The following is a 17370-nucleotide window of genomic DNA, read 5'->3' on the forward strand; positions in this document are numbered from 1 at the left end:
GAAGCGGTGGGGAGAGCTCTGAACCCAGGCAACGGACTCCCGTGTCGGTGTTCCGAACCGTTCTGCTCTGGGGGATAATAACAGGCCAGAGGAAGAAAAAGGCAAATCTGTGGGCTCCAGACATCTATGCACGATGTGTACGAAGGGCTCCAGGAAAGGTATACAAATGACCAACGAGCACACGGAAAGATGCCTGACAGCATCGGCCATCATCAGGGAGATTTAAATCAAAACCACAAGATATTTAAGTCAAATTTAAATCAAAACCACTTCACCCCCGCTAGGATGGCTAAAGTCAGAGCTGGGTAAGTGCTGGTGAGGATGTGGAGAAAGCAAAACCCTTCTGCGCTGCTGGTGGGCATGTAAAACAGTGCGGCTCTAGGAAAAACAGTCTGGTGGCTCCCGGATCGAGTAAACAGTTGCCACGTGGCCCAGCCATCCCCCTCCTGGGCATATATTACCAGAAGGAATGAGAATGTGTACATACAAGCTTACGGCAGTGGTATTCTTAATAGCCAGAAGATGGAAACCCGTCACCTGATACCTGGATACACGACGTGGTGTATCCAAATGGAAGCTTGCAGCCATCAAAAGGAAGGAAGCACCATTTCGCACCACGACAGGGATGAACCTGGAAAACGTCATGCTAAATGAAAGAAGCAGTCACATGCGGTCCAGTGCTCTGTGATTCCGTTCCTATGAAAGTCCAGAATAGGGAAATCTACAAAGACAGAAAGTGGTGGCTACTCAGGGCCGGAAGGGGAGGTGACGGTTAAAGATTTGGCGTTTCTTTCCAGGGTGAGGAAAATGTCCTAAAAGGGACTGCACAGATCTATGAATACACTAAAACCCATCGATGATACACTTTAAGTGAGTGAATGGAATGGCACGTGAGTTCTATCTCAATAAACCGGTTTTTCAAGATGAGGGGTGGGGGGTGGGGAGCCGAGCTACTGAGAGTTGATTCAAAAAGCTGGTTCCTTTCAGGTAAAACAATCATTTAAAAAAAACCAACTGTGCAAAGCGTGCCTTCTCTGCCTGCAACCAGGAGGCGAGGAAAGAGCTCCCTTCCCAGATCCATTTCATACAATCAAAGGGCTGCCGGTGACCCGAGAGGGGAGTGGGGCATTGCCCCTCATGGGCCTGTCGTGGGCCTGTGGTAGGGGCGCTCAGAGGATCACAGGGGCCCTGGGATGAGGACGGGGCAGTGCTGAGCCCCCAGGGGCATGAGCTCTCTCTTCTTCACTGCAGAAACTGCCAGGCTCCAACGACTATGGTGTCCTCACTACTCAGAGTTCATCTTGCCTTGGCAATTTCCCCCTCCTAAGCAGGCCCTCTCTCATTCCAGTGAAATCTGATCTTCTCACTCTAACCCCCCCGGCCTGCAGGATAAAGTTCAAGCTCCCCAGCCTGTTCCTCCTGCAGCTCCCCACACCCCAAGGCTTCCCCAGGCACAGCCACCAGGCAGCACGATCTGCCTCATGAGCCCTCCCTGTGTCCCGTTCCCAGCTGCCCCCTGGAGCTATTTGCTCCTTTCTCTGACCCACCAGGATGCCCTGCACGAAGCCAGCACCACAAAGCCAGCACCACAAAGCTCCTTCACTGCACAAACACACAGGCACGATTCCTATGTAGCAGGCACCATGGGAGGCAGTGAGGATACCCGGTGAGCTCGGAGCAGATGCAATCCCCACCCCTGCAGCTAATAACCCCCAGAGGGACAGACAGTAGGGACTGATAAAGCATGATGTGCTTCCAAAGTGAGGGAAGGAAAAGCATAAAATTATGAGGGCCTGGGATGGCAGATATGTCCTTGGTGAGATAATCAGGGAGGTATCCCTAAGGAAGGGGCACCTGAGCTGAGAGCTGGGAGTGAAGAAGGAATTTCAAGCACAAGAACAGCTTGTGCAAAGGCACTGAGGTGGCCAAGAGCTCAGAGCTTGAGGGGCAGGTGGGACAAGATGAAGATGTGGAGAGAGGCAACGGCCAGATCACACAGGCCTCGTGGGCCTTGTTAAAAACTGAAGTCTTTGTTACGGCCGCAAAGAGACGGTACATGGTTAGACACCAGGACGTGATCAGATCTGGCTTTGCCCTAACTCATCACTCTGGCAGCTGTGAGGACAGCTCCTGGGTTCCTGCTCGGCCTCCCCGCGGGGCTCGGCCTCACGTGGAAGGTGCTCAGCAAACAGCGTGTCGCACAAAGAACAGCTCCGGTATTCAGACTAGGGGTTCCGGGACTATCTGTGGAACACTTCACAATCTCCCAGCCTAATCAAGACAGGAGAAGAGGTGTCAATTTAAACTCAAACCTCGTTTTTCCAAGCTCATTCAGAGAAAGCCCCAGGATGATCCTCCTAGAAAGCTCCACATGCCCCACAGAACACAATCACTGTAACCCTTCTGGGCAATTCTGGGGCTGGAGGGGGCAGCAGAAGGTCTGCCCCCAGCCCCTGTCCCACCAGGTTGCCCTGGATGCCACAGTGAGAAGAAGGTTCTCCAAGCATCCCTGAGGAAATAGCTTCAGAGGCCAGGGCTCCCCTGAGCATGGGGACAGGGACCCTCCCACCACTGCAGCCCCACTTGCCAAAATGGGCAGGGCCCTCAAGGTCTGTGCACTGATACATGAATCTCGGGCAGAGAGACAGCAGCACCAGGCTGCTGGCTCCACATGAACCCTGGTGCAGAAAAACAACTGAATCATCCTGATAATTCTCCAAGCAAAGCTCTCTTGGGGCCAATATTTAAAAAAAAAAAAAAAAAAAAAAAAAAAGACTTAAGTAGTAGTTTCTATGGCAACCAGCTTTAGTGATCCGCAGTGAACCCCAGGCCCACACCCTCCAACCTGTCCTCAAAGGCAGCCAGGAAAAAAGCATAACCTCTCAGCTCTGAGAATGCCTTTCTATCCCAGGCTAAAGGCCTCATGGCAGCATCCCGGGAGCAGAATGCTATAGGGCTGGTCAGAACACCTCAGACGCTCCTCTTCCTCGACTCACTTCTCCTGCACTCAAGTATTGCATCTGGAGAAGGCCCTTCAAGACAAGCCCCTTCTGGGGCAAACCATTATACTCTGTTTTCTTATTCACGACAAACTGCAGAAAGGCCAGCTTTGCAAACCCAAGCCCTGGGTTCTGCTTCCCCGCTATTGACCCTATGGCCCTTACCCACCCAAGCCAACATCTCCTTGTTAAAGTCCAGCATGTATATTAAAACAAGAATCTGAAAACAAGGGACGTGACCAAGGTCAAGCGCCAGTTTATCGGGTCTGGCTCTGAATCCTATAAGCAGAAGCGGGTGACCAGGTCAGCGCTGACAGTGACTTGATGGCAGGAGGGAGGCTGGAGCGTAGCCGACTGGGCCTCTCCCCTGGCCCTCACCCGGCGTCCCTTGGTCCTTCTCTTCACCAGCCCCTGCCTGTCCCCTCTCTTCCTGGGGCCTCTGGAAAGCCCAGCCTGTCACCCTTTTCCCTAAAGGATTGTTCTCTTCACAAAGGAGGAAACGTCCTGGCCTTATCAGATATCCGGCTTCATGCTCGAGCACAGAGCACAGGGAAAATTTATCCCAAAAATACCAAGGCTGGAAGGTTATACTGAGGTCACCTCAGTCATCTGAGGGCTGGCCGAGTGTGTGTGCCCTGGCTGGGACAGGCTCCAGGGAATCCAGTCAAGACTTCCCTGGGAAATGCACCCGGTGGCTGAAACCTCGAAGCCACACGTCCCCACATCCCACCCCCTCCCCCAGCCCTGCGGAACTTTCTCTTCTACCAAGAACACAACACAGGGGACCCAGTTCTCTCCTTCATGGTTTAGCCATCCCTTGCCCGGGATTGTGGGCTGTGCATGTGTTTATGGGAAGTGAGGGATGGGGATCCCCCTATGGGAGGTTGGTCAGGGCACTGAGGCAGGCTGGGGGCTACACCCTTGATCTAGGAGGACAGCAGGAATGTAACAGTGGTGGTCGTACTCAAGTCCGAGAGGCAGAAGCAGCTCCTTTATGCACACGGACGTTTACTTCTCACAGCAACCTGTCCATCCTAAGGAGCAGGAACTAGCAGATCCCCATTCTACAGAAGAGGAAACTAAGGCTCAGGGAAGTCACGTCATCAAAATGGCAGTTGACCTTCTACTAAGCACCTGCTGGGGCCCGAGCAGTGTCAGGTACTCCAGCCAACATCATGCAAAGTTTTCCTGATCCTAAAACCATTGTATAGATAAGAACACAGAGTCTCAGCAAGGTCACGGAGGAGCCCGAATGCGCCTTTCCCACGGCCTCCAGCCCTATGAAAGCAAGAGGGACTTCAGGAGGTCGGCAAGGCAAAGGCCCTGAAGGACACGACATGGGGCAGCACCCCCTCCCCCCAGCATAGGGGCCACCGGCAGGCCACACCTGCTTCTGGGCTGCTTGCACACAGGATGTGGGGATCTGTGGCCAAGCTGGCCAAGGAGGGGGTGAGAGTCACAGGGAGGCAAGTAGGGCCCTGGACACATGGAGGAAAGAAAATGCTGTCAGCAGGAGGGCTACCGTGTGGTGAGGAGACTAAGGAGAGTCCCCTTTGTCCTGACAGAGAAAGACAGGACGTCACATCTCCAATTATCACACACTGACAAGTGCTCGCTCAAGCATCCCCTCCCGCTAGGAAGGCCCCCCATTCTGGCCGCATTTTCACTGATAATATGACTTTGTTTTTCGTAACCCTCGAGCTGCTTTCCAGAGGAATGAATCACGGTCTTGTCCACGACAGAGAAAACCCAGGGCAAGTCAGCGGGGGCAAAGGCGCACCTCCCGAGGTGGCGGGTGGGTCATCACGGGGTCAAGATCTGGGAGGCTGTGGGAGGAAATGGGACCGGGAGGAGGGACCAGCCAAGAGGATCCAGTCCACGCTCAGAGACAGGCACGCAGGGGTCAAAGCAGTAGGCACAGCGAGGGAGCTTCCCACCAAGGCAGGACTCGGGGAGCTAGTAAGGCTATTGTTATTTTTTTTAAGTTTATTTATTTACTTATTTGGGGGGGGGAAGAAAGACAGAGGGAGAGAGAAAACCCCAAACAGGCTCTGCACTGTCAGTTCAGAGCCTGATGCAGGGCTCAATCTCACAACTATGAGATCATGACCTGAGCAGAAACCAAGAATCAGATGCTTAACTGACTGAGCCACCCAGGCGCCCCAAGGGTGTTCTACTTCAAAGGCCCCTAGGATTCCCTTTCTCAAAGCCTGGCAAGAGGGTCCCACCCCTCATGCCAACTCAGAACCACTGACTGTGACTGTATGTGCTGAGGGTGTGGGGGTCCCATCTGGACTCCACAGTGTCCTGATCTACACAGGTAGAGAGCAGAGGAGGTGCCAGCCATGCCCTGGATGGACCCCATTTTACACCCAAAGAGACTGAGGCCCTGGCAGGGAAGCACCTGACCCCAGGCCATGTGCTGGGGCAGCAACAGAACCATTACCACGGACTACTCAGCAAGACAGCTGCTACGGCTTTAGAGATGCACAGAGCCCTTCTCAGGCCTTCCCTCCTCACCATCCTTGCTCACCTGGAACCTGTGTACCAGCTCCAGGGACTGGCTGTCATTCTGGTCGGCTTCAAGGATGACATCCGTCAGCTTGTGGATGATGACGTCCAGGGGGCCTTGTTCCTCAATTGGCCGGCTGAGGTTCAGCTGCCAGGGGAGACAGAAGGGCACCGAGAAAAAGAAGAACGTCAGCACCTGGGCCAACTGTCCCCACCGTACTCCCCACCCTTCTGCCCGTCCCTGACGCACTGGGGAAACACGGACGGGACAGCACACACCCACGAAGATCTCAGACTCCTCCACAGCAGGGCCCGAGCCCCATGCTACCCCGCTTCTAGAAGACACACACATGAAATTGAGGCATCTACTGGTTAAGCAGGCATCACCACGAAATCGTTTTATAGAGAAAACGTATACTGAACGTGGCCCATCTGGTCAATGACCTGGATTTTTCAGGTAGGGGAACGAGGGCTCTGAAGCCACGCAGCCGGGTCTAAACTGAGATCTAAGGAGACACGCTTCCCACGAAACTACAGTTTCAGCAAAGCTGTGATCTTCACGAACCAAAGAGGCGCTGCTTTCACAGGCCGGCAGCTTGTACTTCACACAGAAATCAGGGCTCATCACAGACACGGTGAGGGAGTGCGGGGCTGCCTGGAGCCCGTGAGGCGCAGCCGGCCCGCTCTGCTGGGGGCTGTGTTTATTTTTTCAAGAATGCGGGGTTAGGAAGATCACATCCCCAGGGAGCCAGAGCCGCCCAGCTGACAGACAGTCGGCATCACCTGACCCCAAGACAGGAGCACCTGCCAACAGCCAGGACGGCCTGACACCGCGCTTCCTGACCTGCCAGATGTCTGCCGCCCGGCACACGGCCACCGCCACCTGCAAGGCCGGTCCCTCGGAGGCAGCGGCGCCAGCCCGGCACCTGGCTGACCCCCTGGATGGCCTCAGGAGAGGCCAGAGAAAGCCACCGGCCCCGCCCCTACACCCATCCCCGCACAAGTGGGGCTCCCTCCAGGAGTCAAGGCTGACTGTTTCAAAGTTGCGAGTAGAGAAATCACAGTGACGGCTGCACACGTTCACTCTGGGTGATAAAAACTACGTCTTCATGCTCCAACCATGGGGATAAGAGGTGATTTTACAAATGAGGAGAGTGGGGAATATGGACTTTGGAAACCTCACTAGGATCTGCCAGCAGGGAAGCGGTGGTGCTCACAGGCACATGCGAGGCTGGGCTTGTCACTCAGTGCCCCCGGCCCCATCCCTGACCCTCCGTGAGCCTTCGGAGGCTGTCCTCTAGTGCCACAACCACCTAGCGGCCCTGTCCTCTGGCCGAGTGGCCAACTGGAGGCACGTGAGAAGAAGGGAGAGGGAAAAGTCTGGCTGTCTGTTCCCACTGTCCTCACGTCCCCGCCGTACTTCTGCCAATAGCCACCATCCCTGCCAAGCACACAGTCCCTCCGCTGCCTCTGGGCCCCCGTACACCACCTTCCCTCCCCTTGTCCCCTCCGGCCTGGGGTGGTGACAGCCTGCCACTCTTGGGGTGCCTCACCACATCCTGCTGGCTGCTTTGACCCAGCCCACACCTGTCATCCTCTCTTACTTAAACTCTTATCTAATTAAACCTTCAGAAAGTACCAGCTCTTTCCTCATGGTATCCTTAACTCCTTGTTGTTGTTGTTGTTGTTGTTGTTTTTAATATCTGCCAGAAAAGATGTTAAGGGACTTCTCCTATTAAAAAAAAAAAAAATCCCAGGGCACCTGGCTGGCTCAGTTGGTTAAGTGTCCAACTCGTGATTTCAGCTCAAGTCATGATCCCACGGCTAGTGAGACCGAGCCCCACATCGGGATCTGCGCTGACAGTGTGGAGCCTGCTTGGGATTCTCTCTCTCTCCCTCCCTCTCTGCCCCTCCCCTGCGTGTGTTCTCCCTCTTTCTCTTCCTCAAAAATAAATGAACATTTTTTTTAATCCCATGGATCTCACAATAATACTGAAAGAGACTCTTCCCACCCCATGGTGACTAGCCTGTATACAGAACAAAAAGTCAGACTAGCTGAGAAGCCAACCTTCCCTTCTAGGGCTCCTGGGTGGGAAGAGAAGCAGCACTTGCTATCCTCACATCAAGCCCCAGAGCTAAAGGTGACATTGTCACCATCACAGACCAGGACACCAAGAGCCCAAGGCACCCACTAAGTGACCAGGCAAGGCAATGCGACTGGGAAGAAGCCCAGCTGGGGCCTGGATGGAGGCCAAACAGTAGCCCCTGTGGGCTCAGCCTGCAGCCGAGCTGCCCAGTGTCCTGGACCAATGCACGAGCCCGGCTCATCATCCCCCCGGGCCTCAGTTTCCCCTTCGACAAACAGAGGAACTTGCAAGGACCCTTCTGGTTCTGTCTGTGGATTCGGTATTACATTCCCATCCAACTCCACTTCCCAGGAAACCAAAAAACGAGAAACAGAACTTGAAGGAAGAGACCAGAGCCGGTGGGAGGTGGTAACCTGGGCAAAGAACAGCAAATTCGCAAGAAATGCCAGAGGCCCCAACCCATTTTTGCCGTAACCCGTGGCTCCACCATGACAGGTGCCACAAACAGGAGACCGATATTTTCAGACCAAGGCAGCTAGAAATAGAAGAGAACTGGGTCACACGGGAGATGCTGGGCTGTCGGAAGCTCCATCCCCACTCCTCCAAAGAGAAGCTTCCAGGTCGCCTGTGCAGTATGAGGGGACACAAATGTGTCCCTGTGGTTTTGGGGAAGGAGATGGACAAGGGAGATACCCCTGGCTCGTCCCTGCCTGACATCAGCCCGCAGCCTGCAGACCTGACAGGCATGGGCTGTTTGGAAAACAAGCTCTCCGCGTTCCCGGCCGCTCCACTGAAGGTAAACAGTTGAGTTCTGGAAGCCAGCCACCTTCCTTTGTATATTTTCCAAGCATTTTTATGCCAGTAAAACCCTTTCACGAGAACGGCAACTTGGGACACACATCAGGCCTGGTCTGGTCCTGGCTCGGCCGTCTCTCTCACGGCAGCATCTCTGCTGAGGCCTGAGTGGAGCTGTCACTGGTTCCAGAAGGTTCCCCAGCACATCTTCTCCTCAAGTAGCCAGATAAGCCATGATCGCCCTGAGGGGTCTATCCTCCTACAAATGCCTCGAAGGGACTCTGGTCTCTCACTGCTGGCTGGGAAGGAGGAGGTGGGCACTCAGGCAGGGTCATGCTGGGAGAGTGGCTGGCTCCCAAGAAGCCAGGACACGGCAGAAGAGGGGACCCTGGTGGGCCAGGTTTCATTTCTCAAGATGGGGTGGGGAGGGGGGACTCAGGCAGAAGGGAACTCGTTCAACTGTCATTTTGTTTTTCTGACCACACTCTGCCTCCAGAAAAGGGAACTTTCCCAGGAACTTGTTCTCTTCTGCGGAAAGGGTCTGATCTGTCCCTCAGCCAGGAACAAGGATGTCTCAATGAAAGGGCTGCCCGCTGTGGCCAGAGGAGGTCTGTGGGTGCCATGCTTCCAAGTCACGCCATCCTGTGAGGCCAATGCCGGACGCGGTTCTGCACAGAGCTCAGAGCTCAGGATTCGGATGAAACAAGGACCCACTGTTTCCCTCGGCTACGAAGGCAGGAGGCTGACTGGAGATGGGGGGCAGGGGGCGCCGGGAGCAGTTGGGACAAAGGCCTCCAAACTCCAATGGCCGGAAAGTTACCTCTGACTCCCGAAGCAAGCAACCCAATCATGCCCAGCCTAGGATCCAAGGTGAGCTAGACTCTGACTATCCCCACGTCTCCCACCACCTGGTCTGGGAGGAAGATGTGCATGGCAGAAGCCTGGAAACCCCATCACAGCTCAGCTGCTCCTGGGCTGGGCAGGAGATTTAACTGCTCTGCACCTCAGTTTCCACAAAATGAGGATGTTCCCTTACTGGGCTATTTTGGGATTAGAACATCCCATCTATGGATGGGGCACAGGGTAGATGTCCAGCAGGTGCATCAATGCTGCTCTGGGTGCTTAGACAACTAAGCACCCGCCTCTGCCTACTCATTTGACAAGTATCCCCTGGGCACCTCCTGGGCACCAGATGCAGAGTCCCTGTGCTCCCCTCTCGAGGCTCTCTGTCAGTAACCCAGTGAGTGTCCCAGCTCACTCTGGAAGCTGGCCCAAGTGATACAGCTACATGTCACTCCAGGCCCCACATGGGAGACGAGCTCCTGTGTCTGAGCCGCCCCTCTGCCCAGAATATCCCCTGGCCCCACGTCCCCTTGTCCCCACAGTGACAAGTCCCAGCTCCAAAGCTCAATCCTTTTCCAGACTTCTCAACTCGTTCTACCCCAAACAGGAAGATTTAATGGCTCCCTGGTCTCACCCATATCCCTGGGACCCCCTGCGTATCCTTCAGGGACTGCTACCTAACTTCTAAATATAAAGTCCTTCCTGGGGCGCCTGGGTGGCTCAGTCGGTTGGGCGTCCGACTTCAGCTCAGGTCATGACCTCGCAGTCCATGAATTCGAGGTCCGTGAGTTCGAGCCCCGTGTCGGGCTCTGTGCTGACAGCTCAGAGCCTGGAGCCTGCTTCGGATTCTGTGTCTCCCTCTCTCTCTGGCCCTCCCCCGCTCATACTCTGTCTCACTCTCTGTCTCTCAAAGATAAACAAACGTTTAAAAATATTAAAATAAAATAAAATAAAACAAAATAAAGTCCTTCCTCTAATCCTGCCTCGTCCACCAGATCCTGAGATCCCCAAACACCAGGACTGGGCCTGGCATCCCCAGGGAAGAGCTTGCTAACGTGCGCTAAACATAACCAGAAGTTCTGAAGAAACAGTGAACAATGCAGGCCTACCGGAAGGGGCATCCCGTGAAGCAGGGTGACGCTCTCCTCCTCAGGGGGTTACAAATGGCCTCCTGGAGGAGGAGGGAGAGAGCAAAACGGGACCTCCAGAGGTGGCTGGAGGAAGACAGGTGTGACGCAGGCCTACTGACACTTGCCAAGTCCAAATGCATCATGTGCCACACAGGCTACCCTCTGCAGAAGGAGCTTGTCCTACGGCACTGACCCCTGAATGCCACCCTGGCAGGGGTGGCCCATGACCACCCCTCTCTCATGCTGCATCTGCAGGCTGGAAACAGGGGATCCTAGGGAGCCAGGCACCTCCCACGACCACAGTTGTGCTATGGGGTGAACACCTAATAAATCTCGAGTGTGTTAAGGCAAAATCTGTAGGTTGTAGGCTGAAAGTTTGCCTCCCCGAATATAGTCCCCAAGGACAGTGTGTGTGTGGAGTGAGGAGAAGGGCCCCCCAAGATGAGAACAGGGCAGGGGCTCCAGCTCTTCCTTCTCACCTGAACTTCCACACGTGCTTCCCTGACAGGATCAATAAGCAGCCAGATATGACAAAAATGTAAAACCATCTCTGGGGCTCATCGGGGAGGCTGGGGACCCGGGGAAAACTGGCTCCCAACCCATGCTGGGGCCGCTCATCCTCTCTGGATACAAGATGCAGGGTGTCCTATGACCTCAGAAGCCTGGGCTGCTGAAAACAATCTACGCCTCTCTGAACGGTCAGACGGGCTGCAAGTGCAGCCCACGTGGGAGTTGGACAGGCTTAAGGACCATCCTCCCAGAACCTCAGCTTCACGGCGCAAAGACCCATTGTCCTGTGGCCAGGACGCAGATCTCGCCCACTTGCTCTGAGCTGGGCCCTGTTCTAAGCACTTTACACATATAGCTTCTCATATAGTTCTTGCAACAGCCTGAGATGGGGACCCACTATAGGCACAGAGATTGAATAACACGCCAAGGACTCACAGCGCACGCAGATTCTTAACCGTTCCCAGCCAATAGCACGGTGGTGAAACAACCCCGTGGGACTCCCTGGGTGTTAGCACGGTCTTTTGTTCTAATGACACACAGCTTGGGGGCCTCCAGATGGGAGCTGGTCACCAGAAAGACCAAGCCATGATTAGAAGTCTGGAACTTTCAGCCCCCTCTCCTGTCCTCCAGCAAGAGGAGAGGGGCTGAAAACTGAGCTGATGATCGATCACGCCAACGTGATGAACACTCCATAAAAAGCCCAAAGGTACGGGGCTCGGGGAGCGTCGGTGAACACACGGAGGTGCTAAGGGGCTCCGAGAGGACAGGGAGAATCCACATCCTTCCCCACACACCTTGCCCTGCACGTCTCTTCCACCTGGATGCTCAAGTAGGTCCTTCATCATATCCCTTTATAATAAAGCCAGCAAACAGGAAGTGAATTGTTCCTGAGTTCTGTGAGCCACTCTAGCAAATTCATCAAATTAATCAAACCTGACAAGGGGGTCCTTCCAACTGAGAGCCGGCTGGTCAGGAACACAGATGACAAGCTGGACTGGAGAGTAGCATCTGAAGGGTGGGAGCCAGAGGACAGTCTTGTGGGACTGAGCCCTTTGCCTGTGGGATCCAACACCACCTCCCGGTAGAGGGCGTCAGAACTGGGTTACATTGCAAGACAGCCAACGGGGGTCACGGCACTGCTTGGTGTGGGAAAACATTCCCGCACACCTAGTGTTAGAAGCGTTTTGATTGTGAAGAAGTGTGATGATGACAGCAAACGAGAAACACGGGAGGTGCGTTTTCCCTACTCGACAGCACAATCCATAAACACCAGCTATTACATTTCCCTATTCTCATTCTTCACATGACTGCTGACCAGTGGAAATTTCCCTGACTTTTCTATCAAGAAGGACTCAAATACAAGTCAGAATTTGAATTTTGCAAAGCTAGGTCACTTGTACTGACTCACATTAGACTTCAAAGTGCTTGCTCCCGCAGTAAAATTTATTGTCATTGTTGATGATGATGAACATTTACAAAGTTCTGACTTTGGGCCACATGCTACGCTAACAAGAGCCCACCGCGTGAGGTACAGATGAGGACACCGAGTCACAGAGAGGTCAAGTAACGTGCTCGGGGTCATGGTTACAGCTGCATGAGACTCGCGTCTCTCTCCTGCCAAAGCCAGACAATTGACCTCTAAACCAAAAGGTGTCCTGGGTGCCTGGGGCTTTCCCTCCATCCCGTTTTCCCTTAATCCACCCCTGCAGAGTGGTATGGTTTCAGCAGTGACTTCCGATCGAAGTCACTAGATGAAAAGTTTTGTCTCAATCAAGGTCCAGACGAAACAGCCCGGATGAAAGGCGAGGGGGCGCCAGTCTGTTTTATTCCTCTGCCCTCTCCATGGGTCTGGGCATCTGGGATAGAGCTGCCATCTCCAACACTTAAAGCCTCGCCACGCAGGGGCAGGTCTCCACGGAAGGAAAAGTCCGGTCTGGTGCCTCACAGTCAGACTTCAAATGGGAACCTGGCCTCGGAGGATGCAGCGCAGGTCGTGCGTTTCTTCAGCAGGATTGGTCCCAAAAGACAAGTTTGGGACTCCCCAAGCCTTTTCTTGGGGAGAGAAGACTGAAGGCTTTTCCCCAGCAAGGGCAGCTCTCACTCCCAAAGGAGCTCAAAGTGGCCCTCAGAGAGGTCAGGAGCTGGAGGGCACGTGGCGCTGACCACCAAGACCAGCAGGCAGGGCCAAGGACAGGGCTGGTCACCCCAGTAGCTCCTGCCCCAGGAGGGGGAGAGGAACTGTCACCAACACTCCCTGACCCGATTCCCCAGTTTCTTAGTAACTGGTTTCCAGTTACTGGGTAATAAGAAACAGCGATCTGGTTAAGGCAGAAGAGTGAATAATCTTTCTCCCCTAGGAGATGAATGAGGAGCCAAAGTTGACTAAATGGAACCATGACAAATGTACCTTACAGTTCCAAAGTTCTGGCCATTTGCAAGCTGACTTTATTTCAAAGAGCCAAAAAGCTTATACCCACTCAGCAAGCGTGATTCCTTAAGAACAAGGCTGACCCCAGGTTCTCAGGAGCTAAGAAAACCCTGGCCCTGACCCAATGCCAGGGAGCCAGGTTCAAGAGTAGATTAAAAAGATAAACACACCCATGCCCTTTGACCCAGTAAGCCAACTCCTGGGAAGCTGGCCTAAGAAAAAAATCAACAGGTGGAAAATCACTCCTGGCCCAGGAACATTCGCTGAGGCGACACTGACAAAAGGCACAGGACACAGAATACATGTCCCCAAACGGGGGACTGGATAGGTAACAACAGGCACCCCCACACCAGAAGACACTGAAGAATTACTAGATGGACAAGGCCTCGGGGAGACAAGTGTGAAGGTGTGTCCCAACCACGTGAACCCACACTTGCTGTGGACAAAGCTGGAAAGGAAACCCGAACACGAGAGGATCCTGGGCATAGAGGAGTCATTGTGGGTCTAAAGCCCATCTGGGAACAGGGCAGGATATACTTCCTGATTCCCTTGCAACTGGGTCCAATCACGTGACTGCTCCGGCCAATGACCTGTGAGGTGGCGAACCGTCGCCTCCTGGCAGAACATTTACCTGCAAGGGCCAGAGCCTCCAGGACCCTCTCTTTCCCGCTGGCACAGCGATAGCGATGTTCAAGGGGGAGCCTTGATCTCTGAGCAATTATGAACAGAGGCCCCAGCTGCCTCCCCCTGAGTGAGACATAACAACCCCCCTGTTTTAGGCTGCTAAGACTTGGGGTTATTTGTTAACACAGCACACCCTAGTCCTAAATTTTCTCTTTTTCCATTTGTTCAAACAGCAGTGGTGGAAGGGAAGGGGAAAGAGGGAGAAAAGTAAATGAAAGCAAATAATAACTTACAGGTAACCTATCAGGTTGAGACTGGGCTTTTTTTTTTTTTTTTTAAGTAATAATTCAGTATTTGGATGCAATATGACAATGGGAATTTCTCCTGTAAGGGGGAAAGATTCAATGTCCAAACCTCTAGGATTGGAAGGGAGAAATCTTGAATGGAGCCACACCCTGAAGTGGCTGCTCTCCAGCACCCCAGAAAAGTCCACCAACAGGCCCCTAAACTGCCCAAGGAGTCCCTCGACCCTCTGTGGCTCAGCTAAACGGGCTGCTTCCAACTCGCTACGGTTCACAGTGGTGGCTGCTGGCAGGAGTCAGGGCAGTGGAAACGAGACCCTCCCATTTGGTGCCAGGCACCAGCCTGGTCCCGTCCTGAGGAAAAAGCTCGAACCAAGACTGGCAAAAAAGAAAGAAGACAGCATGAAAAGGGCTGGCAGATCTGGGCCCAGGGGAAGAAGAGTCAAAGGCCATGTTAACAACGGCTGACTGCAGAGAGAGAGAGAGAGAGAGAGAGAGAGAGAGAGTCAGGATGGGGGGGGGGGTCCCCCACTCAATCCCCTGTCCCCAGTCCAGAGGAGGAAACCCAGAGTCCCTTTGTCCTTAGCACACCCTGCTTTCCTGCAGGCCAATTCTCTTCCTGAGCCGCCAGAAGCTCAGAGGCATCCCGCACCCACCCCAGGCAGAAGGGCGCAAAGGTTTCCAGCCCAGGGAGGGTTCTTCCCTCACCTCCCTCAGCGTGCTTCCCCACCTGCAGAGTGAGGAAAGAGGTAAAGAGACATCCTTCCTAAAATCATCACTAGCACGCCACGAGGGGACAGGCACGGGCTCCCTGTGTGAACGGACCCGTACACAGTGCACAGATGTCAGTCATTAGGATGTTCCTCCTTACGGGAGGCTGAATTTTCTCTAGGTTCAAGTTAAGCCTCTCCTGCCTTGTTTGCCTCTCTGCCAGCTCAATCCTAATAATCACCACCAGGACCCGTAGGACATCCCAGGCGCTGTGCTAATAAGCACCTCACAACCCATTCCATCTCATCCTCACAATGTCGCTAGGAAGCAGGGGTGGCTGTCACCACCAGGCAGATGCGGCAAGGAAGGTTCCAGGAGGCAAAGGCAGCTGTCAAAGGTTATATAAGCAGTAAGCAAGTGGGGGACATAGGTCTCCACCTCCCTCCCCCCAGTCCCTATGGCTCCAGGACAGGTGTTCCTAAGCCCTCTGCTTTCCTTAGGAAGTGGAGTGGCCAGAGAGATATCTTTCCTCAAGGTGACAGCAATGGGCTGCGGTGGCTGCAATGTGATCTAAGACACAGTCTGCAGGCCACTCCCACCCACCGGGACTGGAGGCAGGACTGTGTCTGCCTGGGGTCACCACAGACAGGTACATGGTCTTGCCCACAGCTCCAAAAAGAGCAAAATAAATGTGGGAGTTAATATATGAAAATAGTGGCATTTGAAAATAGGGGATAAAAGATGGACTATTAATAAACGTCCTAGGATAATTCAATATCCATCTGGAAAAAAGAATACATAGAGATGCACACCTCCTATCTTCCACATAAATAAATTCTAAGTGCAAAGAATTTAAGCAAGCAAAGATTTAATGATAAAAAAAAATACAAGCTGAAAACAGAAATACCTGGAGAAACCACGAGAAAATTTAAGAAATACTTTGGGGTTGGCACAAGAACAGACACTCAGATCAATGGAACAGAACAGAGAACCCAGAAATGGACCCACAAGCGTATGGCCAGCTAATCTTTGACAAAGCAGGAAAGAATATCCAATGGAATAAAGACAGTCTCTTCAGCAAGCAGTGCTGGGAAAACTGGACAGCGACGTGCAGAAGAATGAACCTGGCTCACTTTCTTACCCCACACACAAGAATAAACTCAAAATGGATGAAAGACCTAAATGTAAGACAGGAAGCCATCAAAATCCTTGAGGAGAAAGCAGGCAAAAACCTCTTTGATCTTGGCCGCAGAAACTTCTTACTCAACACGTCTCCAGAGACAAGGGAAACAAAAGCCAAAATGAACTACTGGGACCTCCTCAAAATAAAAAGCTTCTGCCCAGCGAAGGAAGCAATCAGCAAAACTAAAAGGCAACCGACAGAATAGAAGATATTTGCAAATGACATATCAGATAAAGGGTTAGTATCCAAAATCTATAAGGAACTTATCAACCTCAACACCCAAAAAACAATAATCCAGTGAAGAAATGGGCAGAAGACACGAATAGACACCTTTCCAAAGAAGACATCCAGATGGCCAGCCGACACTTGAAAAAATGCTCAACATCACTCATCATCAGGGAAATACAAATCAAAACCACCATGAGATACCACCTTACACCTGTCAGAATGGCTAACATTAACAACTCAGGCAACAACAGACGTTGGTGAGGATGCGGAGAAAGAGGATCTCTTTTGCGTTGTTCGTGGGAATGCAAGCTGGTGCAGCCACTCTGGAAAACAGTATGGAGGTTCCTCAAAAAACTAAAAATAGAACTACCCTACGACCCAGCGATTGCACTACTAGGCATTTATCCAAGGGATACAGGTGTGCTGTTTCGAAGGGACACAGGCACCCCAATGTTTATAGCAGCGCTATCGACAATAGCCAAAGTATGGAAAGAGCCCAAATGTCCATCGATGGATGAATGGATAAAGAAGATGTGGTATGTATGTATGTATGTATGTATGTATGTGTGTGTACATATATAGATAGATATATAGACATAGACATAGATATAGATACACACACACACACACACACACACACACACACACACACAAAATGGAGTATTACTCACCAATCAAAAAAGATGAAATATTGCCATCTGCAACTAAGTGGATGGAACTGGAAGGTATTATGCTAAGTGAAATTAGTCAGAGAAAGACAAAAATTATATGACTTCACTCATATGAGAACTTTAAGAGACAAAACAGATGAACATGAGGGAAGGGAAACAAAAATAATATAAAAACAGGGAGGGGGACAGAACAGAAGAGACTCTTAAATATGGAGAACAGACAAGGTTGCAGGAGGGGTTGTGGGAGGGGGGATGGGCTAAACGGGTAAGGGGCACTAAGGAATCTACTCCTGAAATCATTGTTGCACTAGATGCTAACTAATTTGGATGTAAATTTAAAAAAAGAAA

General features: G+C 52.5%; 1 protein-coding gene across 4 annotated transcripts in view; it reads right to left on the reverse strand.

Annotated features, from left to right (window-relative positions):
• Positions 1-17370, reverse strand: part of ITPK1 (inositol-tetrakisphosphate 1-kinase) — a 180358-nt gene that overhangs the window by 67858 nt on the left and 95130 nt on the right. For all 4 annotated transcript variants that reach the window (XM_047862682.1, XM_047862681.1, XM_047862683.1 and 1 more), the window contains one exon: positions 5533-5658. Coding sequence is in view for 1 of the 4 variants with exons in the window: in XM_047862681.1 (XP_047718637.1) it covers positions 5533-5658 (126 nt within the window). In the remaining 3 variants the exon portion in view is untranslated. The remainder of the gene's footprint in view (positions 1-5532; positions 5659-17370) is intronic.

The sequence above is a fragment of the Prionailurus viverrinus genome, chromosome B3 (genome assembly GCF_022837055.1).
Source record: "Prionailurus viverrinus isolate Anna chromosome B3, UM_Priviv_1.0, whole genome shotgun sequence".
NCBI lineage: Eukaryota > Metazoa > Chordata > Mammalia > Carnivora > Felidae > Prionailurus > Prionailurus viverrinus.